At 50.2% G+C, this 24,907-nt stretch overlaps 1 protein-coding gene and 1 long non-coding RNA gene across 8 annotated transcripts in view; one reads left to right on the top strand and one right to left on the bottom strand.

Annotated features, from left to right (window-relative positions):
- Positions 1–4,285: 4,285 nt before the first annotated feature.
- LOC132335511 (uncharacterized) lies at positions 4,286–6,660 on the bottom strand. Its single transcript, XR_009488673.1, has 2 exons — positions 6,578–6,660; positions 4,286–5,636 (listed from the first exon to the last, which is right to left on the bottom strand). It is a non-coding gene; the product is annotated as an uncharacterized LOC132335511 (long non-coding RNA).
- TNRC6A (trinucleotide repeat containing adaptor 6A) overlaps positions 6,433–24,907 on the top strand; it is a 44,104-nt gene continuing 25,629 nt past the window's right edge. For 4 of the 7 annotated variants that reach the window (XM_059862101.1, XM_059862102.1, XM_059862104.1 and 1 more), the window contains exons 1-6: positions 6,433–6,582; positions 7,198–7,245; positions 9,457–9,492; positions 15,804–15,894; positions 17,351–17,372; positions 24,412–24,744. In XM_059862101.1, the coding sequence (XP_059718084.1) occupies positions 6,578–6,582; positions 7,198–7,245; positions 9,457–9,492; positions 15,804–15,894; positions 17,351–17,372; positions 24,412–24,744 (535 nt within the window). In that variant the 5' untranslated portion in view covers positions 6,433–6,577. Of the gene's footprint in view, positions 6,583–6,761; positions 6,890–7,197; positions 7,246–9,456; positions 9,493–15,803; positions 15,895–17,350; positions 17,373–24,411; positions 24,745–24,907 lie in introns of those variants that run through there. The other 3 variants (XM_059862106.1, XM_059862103.1, XM_059862105.1) reach the window with 3 other exon arrangements.

Raw genomic sequence — 24,907 nt, forward strand, 5'->3', positions numbered from 1 at the left:
TGTCCAGTGTCATTGCTGAGGTCCTGGTGCTCCCCAGGACATCCCTACAACCCTCAGAGCATGGAGTGAGGCAGGAGGAAGATGAGAGGACAGCAGGAGAACAGGGAATACTTCGTTAAGGGCAGAAGCAGCAGCCCTGCATCAGCCTTGCCCAGAACAAAAGTCTCCAGGAGAAGCTGTCCCCTGAAAGAGGCATCTGGGAGGGCAGCAGGAGCTGGGCAGCCCATCCTGGGGCAGCAGCTGAGGGCAGTTTATCCAGCAGTTTGTCCTGCCCTGCTGCTCTGGGGGTGGGTGGGACTGGAACCCCTTCAGCCTTGGGCCACATCCCTCAGCCTGAGCGTGCCAAGGGGGGCTGCAGCTGGAGTGGGCATGAGGAGCTGGTCTCCAGGGTCTCACTGGAAGGACCTCTCATAGTGCTGAACCTCAGACACCCTCCTCAGAGATTCACTGCATGGCTGTGGTGAGATGTAACCACTACTGTGCCTGCAGCTGGGGCCACTGGGAGAATCAGGACACAGGGAGTGCTGGGGCCACTGGGAGAACTGGGAGCTCAGGGAGTGCTGGGGCCACTGGGAGAACTGGGAGCTCAGGAGTTCAGGGTCCCACGGAAAGAGCAGGGCAGGTGCCAGCTGTGGCTCAGGCACAACAGTGGCTGGAAGAGCCACCCTGGCAGCACTGCCATGACTTTGCACGAGGACACTTCCCCACCTGGAGACAGTCCCAGGAGGTAAAAAGTGCCAGAGCTCTTGCTGTGGTCCGTGGTGCTGCTCAATGAAGTGTGTCCTGGCCCCATTCTATTCTCCATAATTAGGAAACACAGCAGACTGATCTCTCTCTGAAGCCTAACCCGGAGCATACTGCTGGCCCAGAAAGAGCTGGTCTGCGACAGAGCAGGGATTGTTTGTGCCTTCTCGGTGAGAAGTGCAAGGGAAACAGGGGAAATCTGTTAATGTGGCTCTGTGCTCAGAAAGGGCAGGTGTGAGGGAGGGGATTGATGAGCATTGATTAGGAAGGGCTCGGTGCTGTCAGCCTCGGTGCAGGACAGGGCACAGAGCAGGGGCTGCAGCCCGGGGCAGGTGGGCACTACCCGGGCAGGTGGGCACTGCCCGGCGCAGGTGGGCACTGCCCGGCCGTGAGCAGGGGGCGCTGCCCAGGGCAGGTGGGCACTGCCCGGCCGTGAGCAGGGGGTGCAGCCCGGCGCAGGTGGGCGCTGCCCAGGGCAGGTGGGCACTGCCCAGGGCAGGTGGGCACTGCCCGGCAGTGAGCAGGGGGTGCAGCCCGGCGCAGGTGGGCACTGCCCGGGGCAGGTGGGCACTGCCCAGCCGCAGTCCCTGCCCGGCCCCGCGGAACCGGCCCCTCCCGGGCTCCGGGCGCTCCCGCTCCCCTCCCGGGGCTCTGGCATTTCCTCTGGAGAAGCGGCTCACGTCTCTCTCACCAATTCACCAGCCGAGATCAGTCCCGGAGGACGGGTGAGCTCTGCCGTGGGTGTAGCTGGGCTGAAGGCAGGGGAAGCTGTCTCCTCTGTGAACAGCAGCGTTTGCATGAGGCCATCACAAACAGCTGAGACTGGGGGGCACAGACAGGAGGGGAAACCCTTCTCCCTGGATGGATCATATCTGTCTTCTGGCTGCTGGTTTGTAGCTCTGTGGGCTCTCCAAAAATGCCCCACTATTTTTTGAAATTGTATTTTTGATTAGCAGAAACCTAGAAACATGCTAGAAAGATCCATGGCTGTGGAAGGGAGTCCTGCACGTGCAGATTTCACCTGGGCAAATTGGCTGAGCCACCCCCAGGGCAGGTGATGCCCCAGGGCTGGACCCACTGCTGTGGCAGCACCTCGAGGGGAACCTTTGGGGCTGGGGGCCACCCCCAGCAGCCCCCACGAGGGGTTTGGACTGGGCCATGCTCACTGGCACCTGAGCAGTGCGGAGCATGGGAGCTGGGGAGGGCTGCAGTAAGCCCCGGGCTGTGATTCCCTTTGGAAGTGCAATGCAGCCCTGGTAAATAAATAAAGATTGGGTCTTGTCAGTCCCTCGTACTGCGCCACTCCCGAGCGCGGGGACGCGGGGCTGCCGTAACTGGCTGGATGCAGAGCGAAATCCAGGCTCAGCGATTCCATTTTGCAGTTGGCAGCCTGCCCACAGGCAGCTCAGGGAATGCAAGTTGGACTGGCTTTAAAACACAGGGAAATCCTTCATCTTTGATAATTTTTTTGCTGATTTAAAGGGCAGGATTAAATCCTCATTTAATAACCCCAAGTGCCTGCTCTGCCCTGCTCTGAGTGCTGCCAGGGCACGGGGCCCAGAGGAAAGGTAGGGAATGTTCTCCCAGGCACAGACCCCACGGCTGTTTGCTGCTGCTGCAGCCTGTGAAACAAATCCCACCGTGCAAGCTCCAGCCTCAGCACAGGGTGCTGTTCCTCCTTTCCAGGTCTGTTTCCAGCTGCTTTCAGGGCTGATTGGAAGGCAAGCCCAACACTTTCTGCTACCAACTTCCAGTTATGTAATTTGTGGGTTTTTCTCCTAATTAAGGATCCTCAGAGCCCCAGATGTTCGCTCCAGCACACAGCCCAGCTGACTGCACTGACAGGCTCTGGGGCAGGGGTTGTTTCATCAGGAGGTGCTGCCTGCTCAGTACCTTTATGTTGCCACCTCTTGCCGTCACCTGGGCTATTTTTAAATCCTTAAATAAAGCGTCTACAATGAAAAAGAAAGGAGCCTTCTTGCAGAGGAACACAGAGCCGCCACATTGACAAGGAGACAGTTTTCCCTTGTCTGTCAAATCAGCTCGTTTAGATTATTTAAGTCAAGAGCAATTTTGCAAACAATCTGTTTTGCCGGTGACAGCGGCTGCGCTCGGTGTGACGATGCTGAATGGAGCAAGCGGCTGCGAGTTATTGATGGCAAATTCTCCACGTCCCCAGGCCCGAGCTTCTCTTCAGACAGCCCCAGCTCTGTTTTCCCCAGACATGAGGCAGAAAGTATTTTCTATCATGTCGGCTTCCTTTGCCTTGAGAGCAAACTGCAGCTGAAGGGGAAGGGCGGAGGGGATGGGAACGCTGAAATGGCGCCAGCTCCTCTTTAACCGTTTTCAGGCAGTGCATTTCTCTGCCTCCTGCAGTTCATTCCCTTGCCCTGATGATATGAAAATCCTAATTAAAAAGTGAATGGGGATGTGGCGATGGGAGGACGTGTGTGTGCCTGTCTGGCAGGGTGCAGGTGGTGGCTGCTGTTGCTGGGAGAGGATATTTGGGGATCAGTGCCCAGGAGGGCATGTTTGCAGAGTGGTGAAAGTGTAACTGCACAGGTCCAGCCCTGGCAGCTGCCTGAGGGCAGGCCTGCTGTTTGCCCTTGAGGAGCTGCTCCCGTGATTTCTGGTTTCTAGTGCCACGTGTGACCAGAGTGCTGCAGAGCCGTGCAAACCCAAACCAGGGCAGGACAGCAGTGCCAGGGTGAGGAGGGAGCATCGTGGGGCCACGAGCTGGTTCCTTCCTGCACACACTGCCCAGAGTGCTCCTTCCCACCCAGGAGCACAGGGGGTCCGGGGCAGGGATCCCACGAGGAAGAGAAGCACTGACATTTCACAGATGGGGGCCAAGGATTTATCTACCCTTCAGGCTGAAAGCATCTCCCAAGCCAGGTGGCTGTGAACATCATTTTAAGCACAGAAGTGTTTTGGTGTCCATTTGCTGGCAGAATCAGAATCTGGGTCCTTGGCAAAGAAGTCCAGAGGTCCAAGCTTCAGAGAGCACCAAGGGACAAAGAACGAACCAAAGCACTGTGGTAAGCAGGAGAGAAGGTCCTCCAGAACCTCAGTTCCCAAATAACTCTACGCTCAACACACACTAAGGCTAAGACCAGGAGTGGTTAACACCTGAGTGCTGCTGCCAGCCAGCAGCCAGTACCACTGCTTTGGATGATGGACTTCTGCATGGGTGAAGCTCAATCTGCTGCTTCTTCTAGAAGAAAACATTCTTCCTATTTGAGGATTCCTGAATTTCCCTAGTCCTTCTAGGAATTCACCAGTGTGAATTTCATACGTGTCAGAACTCAGCTGAGCGCAGTGCTACTTGTGAGGGTGAGAGGTAAGATCATGAGGCTGATGCAAGGAGGAGATGATGGGGTAAGGGGTGGAGGGGTGGTTCCTGCAGAGGCTTTGCTGATGGTGCAGCCCCAGCTGCAGCACTTACATGCAGAAAGAAAGCCACTGCTGCAGCGGTCTGGTTGCTAGGAGCACGTGCATAAATAACATCAGAGAACAATCTAAAATAATAAAGCAAGCTGCAGACCTTGACTATGAGTTTTATTGACAGTGGCACAATACAGTTAACAAACTGACATAACAGGAGTACATAATGAATTCATCAGCCTTCCCAACTGAGGACAGACTTAACAGCAGCCCTCCTACACCACGTGTAGTGCCTCCAAAGAGACATGAAACAGGGCTGCTGTGAATGGAACAGTGAGAGAGAGCTGAGTCACACTTCAGGAAATAATGGCTTTCAGTTACACACAATTACATGACAGTCCAAACTTTTTCACATGAAGAAAAATAAACAAGACCAAATTAACTTACAAGTTATTACGAGACTCTGATTTCAAGCTGCCACTTTACGGCTGTGCCTGTTCAGCTCACAGCGGTGCACTCTGCATTACTGAGCCTCTAAGGACAAAAATACACTCACTGGCCACTCTGCATTGCCATAAACCTGGCCTCTCATACTGTAGGATCTTCTTCAGCTGGAGATTGCTGTGCTGGCAGAAGGGCAGTGGGTGCTGCAGCAGATTTCCAGGACAAGGGCTCCTGTGCCCAGGGCACCCGTTTGTCTCACAGAGCAATCAAACAGCATTCCTTTTCTCACCAGCGTTGGTAAGAACAGTACAGGCCAAACATTGGGCTGGAAAACGCTGGTGCCAACGTGCAGCTGGAGTCAGGAGAGAGCGAGAACTTCCCCATGGCAACAAAACCTTGGTTGGGAGTGCTTGTCAGCTGCAGAACCATTTACTGGGAATTCTTGTCCACTCTCGGTTTTGTGTGTTCCTGACATTACCACCCTCTACTCCAATCCATTACTTTGACAAGTTTGAAGTTACTAACTTCTGTGATATTGTCACTGAAGCCTAGTCCAGTAACAGAGTGTGGCTCATGTACTCCTCCCTCTTCATTTGCTGTATTTGCAGGATCTCTGCGTTTTGGACTAAGCTCCATGTTCACACACATTGATCTCTCACCAACTTTGCCAGTGCTGGGGACTTTTCTATTCCCTCCCTCAACCCAACAGAGTCAGTGGAAGGTTTAGAGAAGTGTCTGTGTGATTTTTTAGACTTCAACTCCTTTTTATCTGCCAGTCACTGCTGCCCCAAGCTCGGCATAGAGCTGGGACAGCAGCAGCACCCTGGGGGAGCTGCCCCACACAGGGAGAACACGCGTGGAAATGGATGCTCTGCCCATCTGTGCCTTGTCCTGCATCGCCTGGGGAATGACTGTGCTCTGCTGAGGGTGCTTGATGAGACAGTGCCTGGAATTCCTGTGTGCCACTGGGACAAATAAAGGCTGCATCACTGTGTGGGACCTCATTGCTCCCCAGAACTCCCCAACCAGGAGGGCGTAGTGAGGTGGGGCTCATCTCTACCATGCTGCAGAGGGAGGACAAGAGGACACGGGAGCTTCAGATTAGACATTAGAAATAGTTTTTTCACTTTTCAGGTGGTCAGGCTTTGGAAGGGGCTGCCCAGTGAGGTGGTGGAGCCCCCATCCCTGGGAGTGTTTGAGAGGTATCTGATGTAGCACTGGGTGATGCTGTTTTGGGCTTTAGGGGTTAGTTACAGTGGCAGTGCTGCTGGAAGGCTGGACTCTTCCAACCTTGATCACAGAATCTCCTGAGCTGGAGGGGACCGACAGGGATCATGCAGCACAACTCCTGGCTGTGCAGAGGACACCCCAACACCCTCACCCTGGGCATCCCTGGAGCGCTGTCCAAAGGCTCCTGGAGCTCGGGCAGCCTCGGGGCCGTGCCCATCCCTGGGGAGCCTGGGCAGCGCCAGCACCCTCTGGGGAAGAGCCTTTCCCTGAGCTCCATCCCAGATCCATCCCTGGCGCAGCCGAAGTGATGATTCCGTGATTCCGTGACCCGGACGGGAGCCGGCCCGAGGCTCCCGCGCTCCCAGCCCCGAGGAGCGGCCCGGGACGGGCTCGGGGTTCCGCTCCCGGTCGGCCCGTGCGGGGCCCTGTTCCTGGCCCCTCTCCCCGGCTCCCGGCCCCGCTCCCCGCTCCCGTTCCCGTTCCCGCTCCCCCGTTCCCGCTCCCCCGTTCCCGCTCCCCCGTTCCCGCTCCCCAGTTCCCGGCCCCTCTCCCGGCCCCGCTCCCCCCGCGCGGGCGCCCCGGAAGCGCGGCCGGGGCGGGTTCGCTTCCTGCGCGCGGGGCGGGCGGGCGGCGGCGGCAGGAAATGGCGGCGGAGCTGCGGCTGCAGCTGCCGGGCCCTCCCGCTCCGCAGCGCCGGGCTCAGCCCGCCTAGAGCCGCCGGCCGCGCCGGGCCCGCGCCGCAGCCTCCGGGACGGACTCCGAGCACTTTACATACATGAGGTACCGGGCCGGGCGGCGCCGGGCCGGGCGGGGAAGGGCCGGGCGGCGGGGCAGCCCCGCGGCGGACGGGGTCGGGCTCCCGCGGCAGCGCCGCCGGCGGAGGGGCCGCCCGGAGCGGTGTGTCCCGTTCCCCCCGCCCCGCGCCGAGCCGTGCCCTCCCCGGCTCGGAGTTGGCTCTGCGGGGCCGGCAGCGCCCGGGGCCGCCGGTGCGGCACGGAGCGGCACGGAGCGCCCCGGGGCCGCGCTCGAAGCGCGCTGGCGGCTGAAGTGATGCAGCAGAATCGTTTTCCTTAAAGTCCTTGAGACGGTGAAGTGCGGGGAGGGCGCACGGGGATGGGTGCGGGGCGCCGGGATGCGGACGGGCTCCGGTGGCCGCGGTGGGCACGGGGATGCTGCCGCGGACACGCGGGCGCTGCGCGGGGCTGGCACGGGCAGGGCTCGCCCGCTCCCCTCGCCCGCCCGGGGGACACCCGCCGCCGGTCCCTGGCGATCCGCGCTCTCCCCATCCCTCCTGACCAACCCCACCTGAGCTCCCTGTGCATCCTGACCCGCGCCGGTTTTATTTTCCTGCTGCATTGCTGTTGACATGGAAACCAATACCACTTTCTGTTGCAGAGAATTGGAAGCTAAAGCTACCAAAGAAGTCGAAAGAAAACTAAGCAGGTAAGAGACTCATTTAAATTCCCTCCCACAATTTAGATGGAAAGGTGGCCTAGGGCTAGGAGTAGTTGTGGGCTTTATCGGGAGCTTTAATCTCTTGTTAATTGTAAGGATAAAAAAACCCCTCTGAATTTGAAAACGCTGTCTATTGCATGGGGAAATGTCTGCCAGCTTAGTTAATTCTGTAGACTAAACATCTTTTCAGCTGGCTTTATTTGGTTTGAGAACTTCAGATGTTTAATACAGTTTCTTTAACAGGGGAGGTTTTTGAAAAGAAAAATAACTTTTCTGCACTATTTTGTAGTATCTAACAATAACTGAAAAGTGAATGAAGGGTTTGGGGTTCTTTTATACACTTCAACCAAATATTGTTTGGAGGCCAGACAGTTGTGGCAAGAACTCGAATGAACTCTATGTTGCCAAATAACTACTGGCTCTGCCCCTTTGCCATGAAGAGTTAGCTGGTGAATTTCCTGTTTATGTGTAGTTTTTAGAATGAGAGCTTAGCAGAATGGGCTGGGGAGTTAATTCCTTAACTCAGGAGTTCAGTGTCACGTTGAAGGAAGAATTCTGTGCTGTAAGGTGTATCGTTTTTGTTTCAGTAGCTGTTTCTTCTGCACCGTTTGGTTTTGGTCAGGTGACTTTCTCACAAGTATCTGCTCTGTGGGTTACATTCTTTGTTTTCAACTTCTGTCCTGCTTCCTTTTTGCGTTCTTTTTCAGTTAGACCTTTAAAGGCCTTTTGCTAGTGATCTGTTAAAGGGATTTCCACTGGGGCCATTTGAGATGTGCCTGAACCCTGAGTATAGCTGATAGAATCCCAGGTTTGGTGCCCTCCTTTTTTCCTTCTCTCCTGTGCCCGAGCAGTCTCCAGCTTCCAGGGTGAGCTGTGATTGGACTGTGAAAACTGAAAACTGCTTTGCTTCCCCCTGCTCTCAGTGTGTGTCTTCCTTGTGTTTTTCAGTGGTAATACACTTAAGCATGAATGATTTTTCCCACGTTGTTGCTGAAATACAGGGAATAGTTGGGGTGCCTGGGCACCTCTGAGGTACCTTTGGCACGTGGCTGTTAGCCCACCAGCGTGCAGGGGCTCGCTGCAGTTGCCATGCCAGAAGTGATTCCAGAGCTGTGTTATTCAGAGTGACAGAGTGCTGAGTTCAGAGCACTACTTGGTGCCAGTCGTAGTAAGTCAGGAGATCTTCACATTTTTATGACCTTAGCAGAGATCTTGTCATGCTGGCAGGCGGTGCCGAGAGTGAGAGGGAGTGAAAGGGAACTACAGCACTTCCAAAATTCGGTGCTTGGAGAGTAAATTCTGCTATGGAACGTGTCTCTCTGACACAGAGGAGTATGTTTTATTCATTTAAAAGATTCAGAACTGGTTTGAAGTTCACGGTAATGCCCTGGCTGGTTTATGTTTAGCCAGGGAGCTCTCGTTGTGTGAGCACACAGCTGATAAACCATGGCATGCCTGCGCTGGGTAGACCTGATTAATTGTTTTACTGGGGTAGAGCTCAGCAGATAGCCCTCGTTCTTCCTCCAGTGTCATTATTTACTGGCTTATTAAATTTGCAGTGACCTAGTCAAACTGTAAAAGAGCAAATATCCTTTCCTGGCAAGGTACATAGACCTGTGCTAGAGTTTATGTTAATCTGAGATTTCACAGTGTGGATGTAGACTGTGAACTCCACGGGATGTTGGCTTTGTTTTGTGTTCTGAAGTCACTTCTGGAGTTTATGCTTATAAATTAATGGGTAGCAAATACACTTTTTAATCTGGCTGGGAATATTGGCCTAGACTGTGGGTTTGTGATAGGAGAAGTGTTACAGCTTTCAGTGCAGCTTGCTTACCCCGTTGGAGTGATTCCTGTTTTACACTCAGGATTAGCATTTGGCTTGTCTGGCCTTTTGGAAGAGAATCCTCATTTGGTCTGTGCTCTCTCTAAACTTCATACACGTTTGGTGCTGTGCAAATACTCCTGGTCTCAAAAATCAGCTTAGTGCATGACTCGGGACAGTGATTCAAACAAATCCATCCACACTCTGTTGTGGCATCTTGTTACAAATTAAATGTCACCTGATCAGCCACAACATGAGTGTCTTGCTCTTAACTGGGGAAATCTAAGAGTTAAATTTGGTTAAAATCAGGACTGCTACAAATCACCATTTAGTTCTTCTGATTTAGCAATAACTTTTCAATTCTGTTTGGTAAACAGGGCTTTCCTGCCTCATTTATGTGGAACTGAGAGAAGGTAAATATCTGAAATACATTGACAATCATGTTCCCAAACCCAGGGCTTTGACTGTTGCTTCACAAGCATGCAATCCATAGGGAAGAGTCTCCATTGCTTCCATTCTGCTGTGATTCTGCCCACCTTGGTTGCAGACTGGCCATGCTTTGGGAGAGCAAGCTTCTCACCTCTAGCTTCCATCCATGTTCTCTGTAAAGTTATTACTGTACAACTGATTTTTGTGCTTTCATGTAATAATAACTGCTGTATTTCTGTGATATTTCTCTTATCTGCTGCAGGGAAAACATAGAGCTGGCCCAGTGATAGAGACATATAAACCAGGGAGAAATGTAGTTGTTTCTGTTGATGTGTAAGCATTTGATTTTCTGTTGGGTTTCTGGGGGTGGGTCTTTTCCCTGATAAACTTCTTATGGAGAGATATCTGCTGTGCAGTGGGAAGAGTTCATTGCAGAGAAACCATCCTGTTGATGCTTTCAGGATCTTTACAGACCCTTGGGTAAAATGACACATCCCTTTCTCCTCCACAGACACCTTTTGAGGCTGTGCAGGGCTGCCAGGTGATCCCTGTGGGGTCCCTTTGGTGTTCCAGGGCTGCAGCAGCCCCTGTGCAGGCAGTGCTGCCTCTGCAGCAGCAGTGCTGCAGCAGCCTGGAGAGGGGCAGGCCTGGTGCTGGGCTTGAGCAGCTGATTGTGGAGGAGCAGTTTAATCTGCCTCCCTGGTTCCTCATTTGTTACAGGAAGATAGGGATTGTTTATGGCTGCTGCTGGAGTCTTGTGTAGCTGGATGATAAACTTCTTGGGAAAGAGATCTGTCTTCTGTCTGCCTGTGTAGCAGCAAACATCTTGGGTGAAACTCGAGGGCAAAGCCAACACAGAGATTCCAGAATTATGGTCCATTTGTGGTCCTTGAGTTTGGGAGCATCGTTCTGATGAGCCAGTTTCTGTGCTGGGGAGGTGGAAAGCTGAGTGCATTCCAGGTGGTGGGCATGGCAGACCTGCATGGTAGGATTCTGTCACTTCACTTCTGGGGTGGAAATTTAAAGACCTGAGGTATTTAAAAGCAAAAAAGAAAGTAGCTGATACACGTTTTCTAATTAATTATTCATTGGAGTATTTTTTTCCAGTTTTTAGCTTGGCAGCACCTCTCCTCTCTGTTAATAGCTGGAAAGAACACACACACACACGTCTGGAAGTGAGGGGGTTTGTTTTGTTCTCACTGCCTGAGGCTCTCAGGGCTCCCAGGAACACGCTGGGTGGGTTCAGGTGCCAGAGCTTTTCCATCTGAGGCACTGGCAGGGTTTGTTGGGATGATTTTGTTAACTTCAAAGTACTCATGTCTATTTCATAAACTCCAAGTGCTCCTTCGGTGTAGTGTGCTGTTTTGTGGATGGGATTGATAAAGGATCCCATTTTAATCAAAATATACATTTTATAATTGATTTTTGGGGAATGCTGGTGAGTAGGAAAGCTAGCTGTTGCTTTTTACAGAACCTGAGAAATCACGTTCATTGGCAATTTTATGTAATCGTGTCTTTTCAAAAAATTGAAAGATGAGGGAGCTTGTAGGTCAGAATACAGAAGATTTATCAGTCTCAGGAACGTTTAAAGTCTGTGTAGAAGATCAGCTGTAGGTTGAGCACGTGGTGCTGTCTTTGCAGAATTGTTAAAGATCTTTCACTCCCTGATACTTACCTGTAGCTACCTGGCAGTGTTCCACCTGCAAGTTAATTTATAACTAGAAGAAGAGATGATGGTAGAAAGGATTTTTTTTTTTTAATTAATATATACATCACTGGAAATTTTACATTGGTTTCAGAAGCTGCTGTGTTTAATCACTTCTAATTCTTACTTGTGTGTTTGCTCCATACCTCTGTTCATCCCTCCAGTGATGGGGCTCAGGATTCTTGCAACCATCATTTCCTCAGTGTGGTGATAGAATTTTGATTTTTTTGTGGCAAAACATGTTGCACTTTGATAAATTGTAACAGCAAAGATAGCAAAGCTGCACAAACATTAATTACTTCATCCTCAGCCTGTCTGCCAGGGGAAATGTGGGTGAACTTGATTTTGCTCTTCTGCAACATAAGAATAAACGTTAACCATGTCTCTTTCAGCCCAGGTATTTTTACAATGCTAAGCTGGAGCTTTAGAAATTAAAGATTAATAGTATTTTTTTTTCAAGAAGTAGAGTAATAAGTGAAGCACGTTTTGATAGAGATATTACTTGAAGTGTTTGCAGTTAGAGCATGACAGCTTTTTCCACTTCAGAAGTCAAATAACAAATCAGTCCATACAAAAATAAAATGCCTTTGTGCTGTCTTGATAACCTGTCTTAGAAGGCTAAAAAGTTGGTTTTGTTTTTTTAATAGCTTAATTGAGGAAAGCATTTTAGTAGTTTGTTGGGTTTTTTTTTTCTCCCCTGTATACAAAGAAGAATTGTGCTGGGGTACACAATTGGAACAAAAATTTTCAGTTAAATAAATAACAGTAAATATTTATCTGACCCTCGGTCTGCTTAAATTCATGCAGATAACAGCAGCTTCTCCTTGCCCATCTTCAGAGCCATTAAATGTGCAGTCTCTCCTGAGATCAAGATCCATTTTCATTTTGCCTCACTTGAAAATAAAGCACCTTTCAAGTTAAGCTGTTGGAAGCAGAGGCCTTTGTTCTGTCTCCGATGTGGATTTCCTATTGCCGGCGTGTTTTATTTTCACTTGATCCAAATTGAAAAATATGCTTTGCATTTCTGCTAAGGCCATTTAACCTTGAGCGAGCTAATCCCGTTGGCCAGGAGGAGAAGGGCTCTGCCTGTGCATGTGGCCTGGTGGAGGCTGGCTGTGGGATGGGGAGGCACAGAGCTCCTCACCCACTCACCTGGCCCTCGGCATGCCCCGTCCCTGCTTGTCCTGGGCCAGCTGGCAGAGCAGCGTGCTGCTGCAAGGACCTGGGCCTCACAAGGTCCTGCCAGGTGCAGGGAGGGCCCAGCAAGGGAACCTGCTCACCTGGGCCTCACAAGGTCCTGCCAGCTGCAGGGAGAGCCCAGCGAGGGAACCTGCTCACCTGGGCCTCACAAGGTCCTGCCAGCTGCAGGGAGAGCCCAGCAAGGGAACCTGTTCACCTGGGCCTCACAAGGTCCTGCCAGCTGCAGGGAGAGCCCAGCAAAGGAACCTGTTCACCTGGGCCTCACAAGGTCCTGCCAGCTGCAGGGAGAGCCCAGCAAGGGAACCTGCTCACCTGGGCCTCACAAGGTCCTGCCAGCTGCAGGGAGAGCCCAGCAAGGGAACCTGCTCACCTGGGCCTCACAAGGTCCTTGCAGTGTGGCTGCCAGGTGCAGGGAGAGCCCAGCAAGGGAACCTGCTCACTTTGGCCTCACAAGGTCCTGCCAGCTGCAGGGAGAGCCCAGCAAAGGAACCTGTTCATTTTGGACTCACAAGGTCCTGCCAGCTGCAGGGAGAGCCCAGCAAGGGAACCTGCTCACCTGGGCCTCACAAGGTCCTGCCAGCTGCAGGGAGAGCCCAGCAAGGGAACCTGCTCACTTTGGCCTCACAAGGTCCTGCCAGCTGCAGGGAGAGCCCAGCAAAGGAACCTGCTCACCTGGGCCTCACAAGGTCCTGCCAGGTGCAGGGAGAGCCCAGCAAGGGAACCTGCTCACCTGGGCCTCACAAGGTCCTGCCAGGTGCAGGGAGAGCCCAGCAAGGGAACCTGTTCACTTTGGCCTCACAAGGTCCTGCCAGCTGCAGGGAGAGCCCAGCAAGGGAACCTGCTCATTTTCTGCTCTGTGAGGTCTCCACCAGCCCGGGTTGCTGCGGTGGCTCCCGGGGAGCTGCTGCTGCTGTGTCTGCAGGAGCAGGGAGCCCAGGGATAAATGGGAAGTGCCACGTTCCACTTCTGCTCCTCAAGGAGCAGCGCCAGAATCAGAGCTTGTTCTGTGCTCTAGCAGAGGCTGGAGCCAGAGGTGTCAGTCCCATCCCTTGCTGGCTGGTGAGAGGGGCAGCATTTGTGTGCTGGCAAGAGTAAAGGAGACTCCTGCTTCCAGCTGTCAGAAAGGGAAATTCCAGTGTCCTGTGTGAGGCTCTGATGACTTTGGAGGCAAATGTGAATTTTTGTCTCAGGTTTAAGTTTGTGTATGAGGATGGTGAATAGGCCTGTCTTACTTGAAGGGTTAAGTTTTCAGGGAAGGGCTTTGCTGTTGCTGCTTAGTTGTACCAGTTGGGTTAGTTTTGCTGTGAGATTTGATGTTATAGTGGTAATTAATACTCTTAAAAAAGTATAATGAACTAAAGGTGGATGGGTTTTATGTAGGGAATACCTAGAGTTCTAATCCTAATCATAGAGGGGGTTTTTGTCTCCTGAGTTTGCTTTGTAATCTAAAATCTGTTTGTCTTGAAAAGATAAAAATTGAATTAACACAGTGTCAGAATTTAGGAGTTCTGTTGTTCCTATGTGACACAAACCTAGTGATGCTGTGGTGGAATATTCCAGAGATATTGGTATGGTAGTTGTTAGCATCTGTATTCCCAAAGTGAAATGTAATTGTGTTGATTTAACTGGTGCAGGATTGATGAGGGTTTTTTTTTTTTTTCCTGTGAAAATACTACTTTGCATTCTGCTTGCTGTTGGATGTGCTACAGCTTTCTTCTAAAAGCAGAATGATTTTTCAGTTAATGCAGTTTTGGCATGTGACAGACTGAAATTTGTTACACAAAACAAGTGCTGGTGGCTGCTCAGGTTGTTACAGGTGCTGTAGCTCAGCAGGCCCAGCCCAGCCTGGGTTCCCAAGGAGCAAACCAGTGCTTCTGCTCTGAGTGGAAGGAGCTGTGCCCGAGCTGGGTGCTGGCAGGAAGGAGCTGGGATCTCTAGGAGCTCTTTCCTCTGGCCTGGGTTCCACACCTGGTGCTGCTCTCCAGTTCAAATTGCCTGTTAAAATTTGGACTGTCCCAAATTACCCAAACTGAGGGTCAGGATCCCCAGCATCCCTGTGGCTCCAAATGCTCAGGGTGTGACAGAGGGGCAGAACTGACTGAAGTGTCACCTTTGTGATGCATGGATGTCACTGCAGGTTAATCATTGCCTCAGATTTGCACAGGGACCAGGGATTGCTCTAAATGGAACTGGCCAGCTGGAATTGTTTCTGTAGTCAGGTGTTGTCCATGAAATCATTTTTGAGATCTGATTGCAAATGCAAGATTGCTTTTGCAGTGAGCCCTCCTGGGTGGATCTCAGCCAGCTGATGGAGCTGTGATAAAATGCAGAATAGCCACCTTGGGTTTGATGGTTGTGATTCCTCTGGCAGTGTGCAGGGGCTCTCAGAAATGGCACTCCTGGCTAATTATTTTGCATACCTTAGCACATCAGGAGCCCTTCTTTCTTAAAAGAGGAACTGATGCTTGCTTTCTGTTACCAGAAAATCTTAAAAGCCAGAATTTGGGCAGTGGAAGTTTCTGCCTGCCCTCGCTTTGGAAGGGCCTTGAGCTGAGTTTAAAGTAGAATTAACTGGTTGTTTACATCTAGAAAAGTAATGAAAGTTTTAGTACCTGTGGACTATCCTGTGGTTTAATACATTCAATTTGCATTGCTTCTGACAGACTATCGAAGTATCTTACTTAAAGCTGGAGGTTTATGGGTGCTTTGGGTTAAAACAGAGCCAGCTCAGTGTTCCCAGGCAGATTCCAGCCCTGTAGTCACTGCCCCATAGTGACATTGTTAGTTCTTTTTCTCCAAAAACCTGTGGAAGTCTGTTTTTAAGCAGCCTGAGCTGTTCCTGCTCAGGTTTGAGCAGAAATGCTCTGGTAATTAACGAGTGTCCTTAATCCCCTTCCGAGTTTTGGTTTCACTTTTGCCCGGTTCCAGTTTTGTTTCTCGGGGAGGGAGCTCTGAAATGGCCCTGCTGTGCCAGCTGTGCCAGCTGTGCCCTGCCCACTCGGGGTGCTCCTGCAGAGGTGCACAGGGCTGTGTGCCTGGGGCTGCCTGCAGGAGCTCTCCAGGCTGGCATGTGCCACAGCTCGGGGACTCCAGTTCAGGAGAGATTGAGTAGCTCCTGAATTTGTGGCTTTTGGACCAAATTCAGCTCTAAGTCTTCACTGTAAGCTTTGGAAGAAAGAGCTCCTTCCATGTAGCTTGGCACCACATCTGCACTTGAAGTCCTGTCTCTGGTGGCTTGCCCTGACAGTGACAGTCCCTGCAGAAATAGGATCCAATTAGAGGCAAAACTCCCCAGTTCCTTTATGTCACTGTGAAATAATTGTTCTAGAATGAATCTAAGTGTGTACAGATTGTATTTTGGGAGAGTTAATTACAAACTGTGTGGTTCAGGGATTTAGTGCAAGAAGAGGAAGAACAGTTGATGGAAGAAAGGAAAAAGAGAAAAGAAGACAAGAAGAAGAAAGAAGCTGCTCAAAAAAAGGTAAGTGGAGCACTGAGAATAAACCCCTGTGCTTGGAGGTGACTTGTTTCATCACTAGTAGAAACAAGGGTCCTCTTATTAATTTAATGTTTTAAATTTAGCTGTGCTGTCAGTTATTTAGAGGTAACTGACATGTTGAGCATTGTAATTGGCTCTGTGTAGTTTCTGCCAAAACTGAATTTTCATCTGGGATGACCCTTCTGTTTCCTGATGGTCGTTTGAGGCAGCCTCAGGTCTGAAGCACCTCACCTCAGTGTTAGTGCATTTCCTAGTAGAATAAAAGTGCCATGTTAAAGCAGTGGCTTTCAGCTGCATCCTTATTTTAATATATTTTCTTATTCTTCAGTATGGAAACATGCCATGAGAGAATTTATAGTAGGGAATAATAACAATTTCATAAAAGAGAAAATATTGACAGCCAAGATGTTTAGGAATGGGAACGTCACAGAAATGCTTGTAAATACTTCAGAATCCCTGTTTACTGACAGGATCCTCATCTTGGCCATTGATTATTGACCCTGAGCTTGAGAGGAGCTGGTAAATGCAGTTTTTAAACACGTCCATTTTGGAGAGCAGAGTGAACGTGCTCAGCAGTTCTGGTTGCATTGCCTGATGCTGGCTGTGGCTCCAGGAACAGGCTGGTTTGTTTTACAGCCACAGCCTTGCCAGCAAAGCCTCCCAGGCCCAGATGGAGTCTGCAAAAGCCCAGCCTAAACACGTTCAGTGTGCTCTCTTGGGCACCAGCACCTTGGCACAGAGGGCAGCCAGGAGCCCTGGCTTGCCCCCTGCTCTCCAGCATCTCTTCAGGTGCTCTAGGTCATCAGAAACAGCAAAAAGCTTTCTGAAAAGTTCTGAGTTCTCATTCTCTGTCCGTGGGCCAGTGCCAGGCTGGTGAGCTGGGTCACAGCTGGGCAGGGGCAGAGTACAAACTCTCCAGAGGAAGCTCTGAGTGTGCACAGGCAAGGCATTTTATCCTGTGATAAACTTTTATTCAGATAGATCTCTCATCCTGGCCACATTGCAGGTGGAACCCATTGAATCTTGCAAATGAAAGACTTGGAGCTTTGGCATTTGCTCTCTGATTCTTCTCTATTTCCAGGTCACTCCCCCTTCCCTGCCCTGCTCTGCAGTACAACTGGCAGCAGCTCTTTGCTTCCAGGCACAGTTTTTAACTCACTTAAAACATCTTAATTTGCAAGTTTAATTTGGTCTGTTTCATGTAGTTATCTTTCAAATTAATTTTGTCTTCTGTAACATTTAAACAGCTTTTTAAACATAAGGAATAATAGGCCTGGGTTGGTTAGAGAGAGGCTTCTGAAGTAGATAATTAAATAACTTGAAACCATTTAAAAAGAGGAAAGTCAAAATCTAATGTTGCTTTATGAAGTGGTATGTGTACATGTGGTTTCTCTCCTTATCTGCAAAAATCACTGACACTTCTTTTTTCTTCTTCTAGGCCATTGAACAAAAAATCAAAGGTAAGTTACTTTACAGTTAGTTCTACTCTGTGTATTATTTCTGGGGTTTTAAATACATTGAATCAAATGTTTCACCTGAAATCTCCTCCCAAAAGTGACAGCTGGGACCCTTGAGACTCAGCTGCACTTTTTCAAAGTGACCACAAAAGCCCAGAAGAGTAACAGCAAAGGGTTGATCCAGGGATTGGAGTTGCTGATCTTCCTGGTTTCCATTCTTATTTACTTACAGAGCACCAGGCATAGACATAATACCTGAAGTTCCTTCCCTTGCTTGCTTTTTCCTTCCCCTTTTTTGCTCTGTTTGAAAAGTGAACCAACACTTCAGAATAACTGTGGATAGGATGGATCTCTTTGAAGGTTAATTTACAGATATTCTAAGTGCAGCTGGGATTGGGAACAAGTAATTAATGTGTCCAGTGTTAGTGCTGCATATCCAGGGCTCACCCTGCAGGGTGATCAGGATGCCAGTACTCAGAAGCTGTAATTTCAATATTCATGGCAGGTGGGAGCTCTGTGGTTTTCAGGGTGGTCGTGGGGTTTGTAGGGCTCTGCATCCCAACCAGCTTCTGAAAAGGGGAAAAAAGCTTCTTTTCACTTTCTCTTGAGTTGTAGCTCCTCACCTGTTAGCTGGGAGGTGCACAGTAACTGCTGAGGTGACCATGTGCAGTGCTTGCTGAAGTTTTCTGGGAGCTCTGGTGTAATTTAACCCTTACTGGGGCAGTGGCAGATGCTGCAGTCCTGCTTAGCAGAGATGGAATTCCTGCTGGAAAAATCAAAAAGTGCTTGAGGAGCTGGGGCTGGGAGGCAGGGGGCTGGCAGAGGGCACTCTGTGCTGGGGAGGAGCAGGGACACAAGTGCCCGTTCCCAGGGTGGGTGAGGGGACTGAGCTGGGCTGTACTGGCAGGGGAGAGGCAGGCTGTGCTCAGGAGCACTGCCCAGGGGCTCTGCAGCACCATTCCCAGCTCTCAGGAGAGACTCTCAGCTGGTCTGGCATTTCTGGGAGCACGGTGTGCTCTGGTGGGTGTACCTGGCGTGAGGAGGAGCGATGGGTTTGGTTAGGGGGTGAGGGGAAGGAGCTCCTGAGGGCAGCCGTGCTGCTGGGAGGGGAGAGGGGCACCCTGTCCTGCCTGCTGGTGGGGAGGCTGATGGGTTGGTTTGGAAAAGGGATTGCTGGAGGCAGAGGGAGCTGCAGGAGGCTGTGCAGCATTCCTGGAGCCGCTGGCAGCGATGGAAGCTGCTCTGTGTGTGTCCCTCCATCCTCTGAGCTGCATCTGCCTGACCAGGGGTCCCACTGACATCCATTGGGAGTTCAGGTTTGTCTTTGGGCACAGGGCAGCAATTTGAAATAAAACAAATTAAATACAATTGCTGGAAGACTCTTATAACTGATAAATATTCTCCATTTGTTTTTTAGCTTGCCCTTTTTGAAGCAGTGCATGGAATTGTGTTTGAATACAGGCTAAGGGTTGGTTTTGTTCTGTACCCTCCTGCCATAAGGCTTCCAGGGTAATAGACCAGATTTAAGGAATTATGGAAATGTCTGGGTTTGTTCTGAAGTGATGGAACGTGTCTGACCAGGCAGTGAAGAAGGAAGGGGGTGGAATGCTTTGCTGTGTAATAATGAGCACTTGGTGTGCCCATTTGACCTGTGTGCCTGGGCTGCACTGGCATCACAAGCAAAGGGCTAAAAATAGCATGAACCAGGAGGGCAGGAATTCTGCTTGGGAGGCTCCCTGGTGGGAATCTTCACCTGGAATGAAAATGTCTTCTGAAGGACGGAGTAATGAAATTTTTTTTTTTTTTTCTGCTTTGAGGCTTAACATTCACTGATGGAAGTGTAAAGTTCTGACTGAATTATGTTATTATTTAAAGGGTATTTTATAAAGTTCAGCAGGAGTTTAGAGTTGTCAGAGAAACATAAACTGGCAGTGCTGTGCAAGAAAAGACATCATGAGATACAGATCCACAACTTTTTGCTACAGTTTCTATAGGAACGAAATCCGGAGCTTGTGTCGCACATGGCTCTTGCCTTGTTTCACCAGTTTTGCCTCCTTGTGTTCAGGATGCAAATTAATGTTTCATTAGTTCCCAAGTTTCCATCACGTTAATGTCTTAAATAATTTATTCTGTGCATGAGCTGAAGATAAAATACAAGAGTATAGGATCTCTAAATAATTCAGAATTATGTGCCTCGTTCAGAAAAGAAGCTGGTTAAGTGCTCAGGGTGGGAGGGGAGGGTATTTCTTGGTTTTGAGTGTAGTTTGGACAGCTCCAAACTGTTGTTTTAGCCAAGGAAGAAATTTGCTGTTGTACCAGCTGAAGCAGCTCCCAGCTTTCCTGTAAAATGACAAGAACCTTCCAAGGAAGTTTGTGGAGCCGGGGGTTTTCCTGTTCAGGACTGGGAATTAAAGTGATGAGAGGGATACTAACAGCAATGTTTCTGGTACCAGCATCATTTTAATACCATAGTACTGCAGGCAAAAATGCACGTGTGGCATTCCTGCAGATTTCAGGGATTCTGACCTGCCTGCTTTGATCCAGCTGGTGTCATTAAAGGAGGGGAGAGGAGGCTGGGACATTAGAGGCAGGTCTGTTAGTTGCTAAGTGAAAAGTTTATCTGTTTGTGCAGCAGCTGGCACATCATGTACCTCCCCAGTTCTTTTGTACCAGCTATTCTAGGGAAAAATAAGTATAGTTTGAGTTTCTGTTTGTTGAAAATACTGTAGAACTGTCAGTTGTGGTGTTTCTTTTAGGATGGCAGAGTATGTCCTCGTGCTGTGTTTGGAGTCAGAGCTGTTGGATGCAGACAAGCCAGTCCATTACGATCCCGAATTCCCCAGGCCAGCCCCGGGCAGTGCTGCTGAGCCCTGCACTGAAGGAAAGGCTGTTCCAGGAGCAGCTTTGGGCTGGGCTCTGCGTGTGCCCAGGGTGGGAGCTCGGAGGGGCTGAGGTGCCCTCTGCACACATGGCAGTGTGGAACTGATGGGCAGCGCCTGGCGCTGGGCTCGGGGAGCAGCACGGGCTGTCCCTGCAGCCCCGAGAGTGCCACTTTCATTGCAGAACAGAGTCAACTGAATTGCCCACTGAAACGGAAAGTGCTCTAAAAATAGCTGGGTGTGGAATTGAAATCTTTGACTCATATTTCCCACCTTGGAAACTTCTTACGCTTGTTCTTCTCCGCGGAGCAGAGTGGTCCAAGTGCACTGACCCTGCTGGGTTTTGTCGGGGTTTTCGCCTGCCTTACTCTGCTTTTCCTGCTTGGAAAGCCTCTCCCGCCAGCTCCTAAATCTGGGGGGAGACCGGAGGAATGCGGGGGACGGGCCTGTGGCCGCGCAGCGCCGCGGGAAGGGCACGCTCACCTCCGTGCGGATCCGCAGGGGTTAAAGCCTTGGCAAACACGAGATATTTTCCAGAGCAGCTCCGAGCTCACAGCTGCGGCCATTTTTCCAGCAGGAAAATTCTAGCACTACATCTGAGGTGTGTCAGCCCGCAAGGCAGCCGCGCTGCGCTCGCCCTTGGGCCGGCCACCCTGCCAGCCGGGCCATGGCAGCTCCCGGGGGGCAGCCCCAGCTCCAGCCCCAGCTCCAGCCCCAGCCCCAGCTCCAGCCCCAGCTCCAGCCCCAGCTCCAGCAGCTCCCGGGGGAAGCAGCGGCTCCCTGCCAGCCTGGCGCTGCTCTTTGTGCCGGGCAGCAGAGCATCTGAGCTCCCCGCGCCAGCCAGGAGCTGTTTTCCATCTGCATTAAAGTTCCTCAAGCAGCTGCCATTTTTTTATTGGAGGGGGAGTGTGAGTCCCTGGGCCCCTGCTCCAGGAGGAGTTGGCAGGCAGCTCCTGGAGCAGTAAAATGACACCATGCTTCTCCTCCATTTTCTAATGAAATCTGCAGAGTGGGAAAGCAACACAAGTTGGAAGCGTCTTTCTTTGGAATCTCTCTGTAAACTGTAACTCCACCATCCCCTGCTCTGAGGGTTTGCAGCAGGTTTGTTCTTTATGAAAATCTGTCATTTTTAATACTAGTTTCTGTAAACTTGCTGTTGCTAGTCAATTAACTGTGATAAACTGTAAGTCTGTTAATGCTGTCTTTCTGCCTTAATTCAAAATAAAATTCTGGTGTGTAGAACAAACTTTTATTAACAAGCAACTAGTCTAGAGCAAATTCAAATATTAAGATAATGATTTAGGGGTGCTGGAATTCATAGTAGCCATATTGGAATATTAATGTGTTATTTAGCCTTCTGAGAAGTTGTGGAGCAGAAAATTGTTGGACAGGGTGAATTTTATAGCTTAAAACTTACTCCGTGGTTCTGAGGGAAGCAGAGGCAGGGGAATTCTGTTGCACTTTGGATAATTTCAGTTGAAAATCAGCATGTAATTGTGGACTCTGTATATTCTGTAGCCTAGCCCTGGGACCTGGCAAATGTGTTATACAATTTGCTGCTGTCATGGTAGATAGAATTGCCGTGTTTGCTAAGGAAACAAATGCTTAGAATATATGTGAAATACAATATTCATGAGCTGTTAGAGAAGTGCTGTTGGTGCTGTGCCTTAGGGCTGGCTGGGCAGCGAGTGCCTTGTTTATTTGTTGCACTCCTTGATAGTCAAAAGTGATTTGAGTTCCTGCAGGTCCCTTGGGGTCGGTTCTAACACACTTGGTCTTCAAGCAGCTTTAATTAGGAAAGCAGAGTGTTAGGGGTGCCCTGGGCGTGCTGCTGGCAGCTCTGTCTGGGTGTGCAGGGGATGTCAGATGGAAATGATTTCACTTCACCCCCAGCAGCCGTGGTGCAGGAGTGGAAGGGGCAGGGAAGGAGAAGTGGCTCCGTGTTACGGGCTGCTGGGGGTTGTGTTAAAATCTCCTCGGCGAGGGTGTTTGTGTTTCTGCTTCAGGTGGCAGTGGGAGGAGAAGGACTGGAGCAGTGTGTGTGTCCCTGGGCTGCTCTGAGGCTGCAGGAGGGTTTGTCTGTGTGTCCCTGTCAGCTCAGCTGGACTGGGCTCCAGGCTCTCGAGGGTCACCCTTGGAATCAGCTGGGGCAGGGGGCACAGGCAGAGCCCCAGAAGTTCTGGTTGAGCACTGGTTACACAGGTTGTGGAGTGTGAACAAACGTGTTTGAATTTCAGAGCTTGTTGCAGTACCTGCACCACAGAAAAGTGCAAAGTCCTTCTGCGTGCAATTGTCAACAAATTCTCAGCAATTTGCTTAAATAGCTCCTCTCCCCCCCTTCAGGGCTTAGTCACTCTCAGTTACTTTATTTATAATGCAAGAAATTTCAGAAGTATCAAATGAAATAGATTTGTTTAATATTATTTCCTACTTGTGAAGTTCAGTTTTGAACCAGAAGTCAAAATCACAATTTACTGTCTCATTATGTGCATCAAAATATTTTGCAAGGAATCAATTGCCTTCCCTTAATATAGGGAACAGCTTAAATTGAGGAAATCTGAAGTGGTGGTTGTGATCTTTATCAACTTCCCAGTTTATCTAATAGCCTTTCAATCCCTTCTATTCCCTGTGCTCTGTACAATAAATTGAGCTGTGTCCTGGCCTTTCCTCTCCTTAATTCTGTCCCCCTGCAGTCAGCTGGCAGAGCTGTGTCCCTGCTGTGCCCCACAGGGAGCTGGGGGCCCTGGGAGGGGCAGCTGGACTTGGGTGTCCTCACCCTGAGGCTTCTGCCCACCCATTGTCAAACCAGGAGGTCTCCAAAGTTTTTCTTTTCTGCTTCCCTTAAGCAGCCAAAATGCAATGTTCCATTAAAACACAACTCAGATGCTGATTCTTCAGCGGCCTTTTATTCTGAAGGCTTCTATTTCATGTTTTTCAGAATACATAAAGTAGAAATAAACAGAGATTATATCATAAGTAGCACTGACAACATTCAAATTGATTCCTTAAACAAAAGCTCAAGTTTGTTTTTGTTTTTGGTTGTATTCCCATGACTCGGTTCCTGAAAGTGAATGATAAAATGGTCTTTAAACATATTTAAAAGGTTTTAAAAGCCCCTGAAAACTGCATTCTCAGTAACATTATTCCTGGTGCTGAGGGAGGTCACGGTCGAGTATTGAGGTATCTTGGGAAGTTGCACAATAAATATTGACACTTAATGCATATCTCACCCGAGGAATTTGCAAAGCACATTAACACATCAATGCGGTGAGGAGGGGCAGAGCTGACCTGCAGCTGGAGGGTGGCAGCAGCAGCAGCAGCAGCAGCAGCAGCAGCAGCAGCAGCAGCAGCAGCAGCAGCAGCAGCAGCAGCAGCAGCCCCAGCTCGGAGCCCTTCCTGCCTGCTGAGCCTCCCTGTGCCCAGCCTGCCCCGGGGCTGAGCATGCCTGGGCTTGGTGCTCCCTCTGCCCATGGTTTGACCTTCCCCTCGCCCTGCTGGGGCCCTGCTGCCCCCACTGAGGTCATCTGGAGCTGCACTTGCACTTTTGGCATTTTCCCAGTGCCAGCACTGTCCTGCCAGGCTGCGTGCAGCGTTCCCTGTGCTGGCAGCAGGCACCTGAGGGCATGGGTAACTAACTGTCCCTTTGCATGTTGGGCTCCCTAAAGCAGGGAAGCCTGGGCAGCATGTCCTGTAGGTCCTGTTTGCCCCTTGTTCTTTTGGGGCCAGGCCAGAGCAGTTTTCTATAGGTAATAATTAAATGGGAAACTTAATTTTTTTAATGCTTGAACATTTTCTAAATAAAGGTTCAATGCTGAAATAAACTGCATAGAGCTGATTTGTAAGCCAAGGCTGTAGAAAGCTGGTTAGTAGCACCCTGTAACTGAGGTAACTTTTAGGTGTGAAGCAAGGCATATTCCTGCTTCCAGGTCTGTGCCACGAGAGTGTGTCATTGAGGGATAACAGAGCTTTTCCTTGGGGATGAGTTACAGCTTGAATCAGAAGAAATGATGCCATTACCTCATAAATAAACATTAATAATAATAATAATAATAATAATAATAATAATAATAATAATAATAATATTGACTTAGTCTTCAAATTTTTAAGTTGCCGTTCACATGAATAACTTTGTCCCACTTTCTTTTTCCTGGGGGTGGGGGCAGTGCCAGAACAAACCAAGACCAGTGTAAGCCAGCCCCAGCCCGTCACCTCCAACGGCACTTCCCCAGGAACCAGCACTCCCAATAATGCCAAGCGGGCCCCAGCCAGCAGCCAGCAGCAGCCCTTGCCTCGGTACCCTCCTCGGGAAGTACCGCCGCGATTCCGACACCAGGAACAGAAGCAGCTTCTGAAACGGGGGCAGCAGTTACCAGGGATAGCTGCAAACCTGGGATCCACCCCCAAGGCGTTCCACGGCCAGTCAGGAGGCAGCACTGGCACCAATAACCAGCCCGTGACCAACGGAGAAGTGCCCAACAGCAGCAAAAAACAGCCAGGTGAGGGCAGGACCTTGTTTTCCTTCAGCTGAAATCCACTGGCTTAAATTCATTATCAGGGGAATATTTCGGCCCACAGTGGTTGAACGTGCCCTGTAAGCTGTAGCATGAGGAGATCCTTTCCTGTGTCAAGCTTCCCATGAGTGCTGCAGGGTGGTTTGGC

This window comes from Haemorhous mexicanus, chromosome 17, assembly GCF_027477595.1.
Source record: "Haemorhous mexicanus isolate bHaeMex1 chromosome 17, bHaeMex1.pri, whole genome shotgun sequence".
In the NCBI taxonomy this organism is placed as follows: Eukaryota; Metazoa; Chordata; class Aves; order Passeriformes; family Fringillidae; genus Haemorhous; species Haemorhous mexicanus.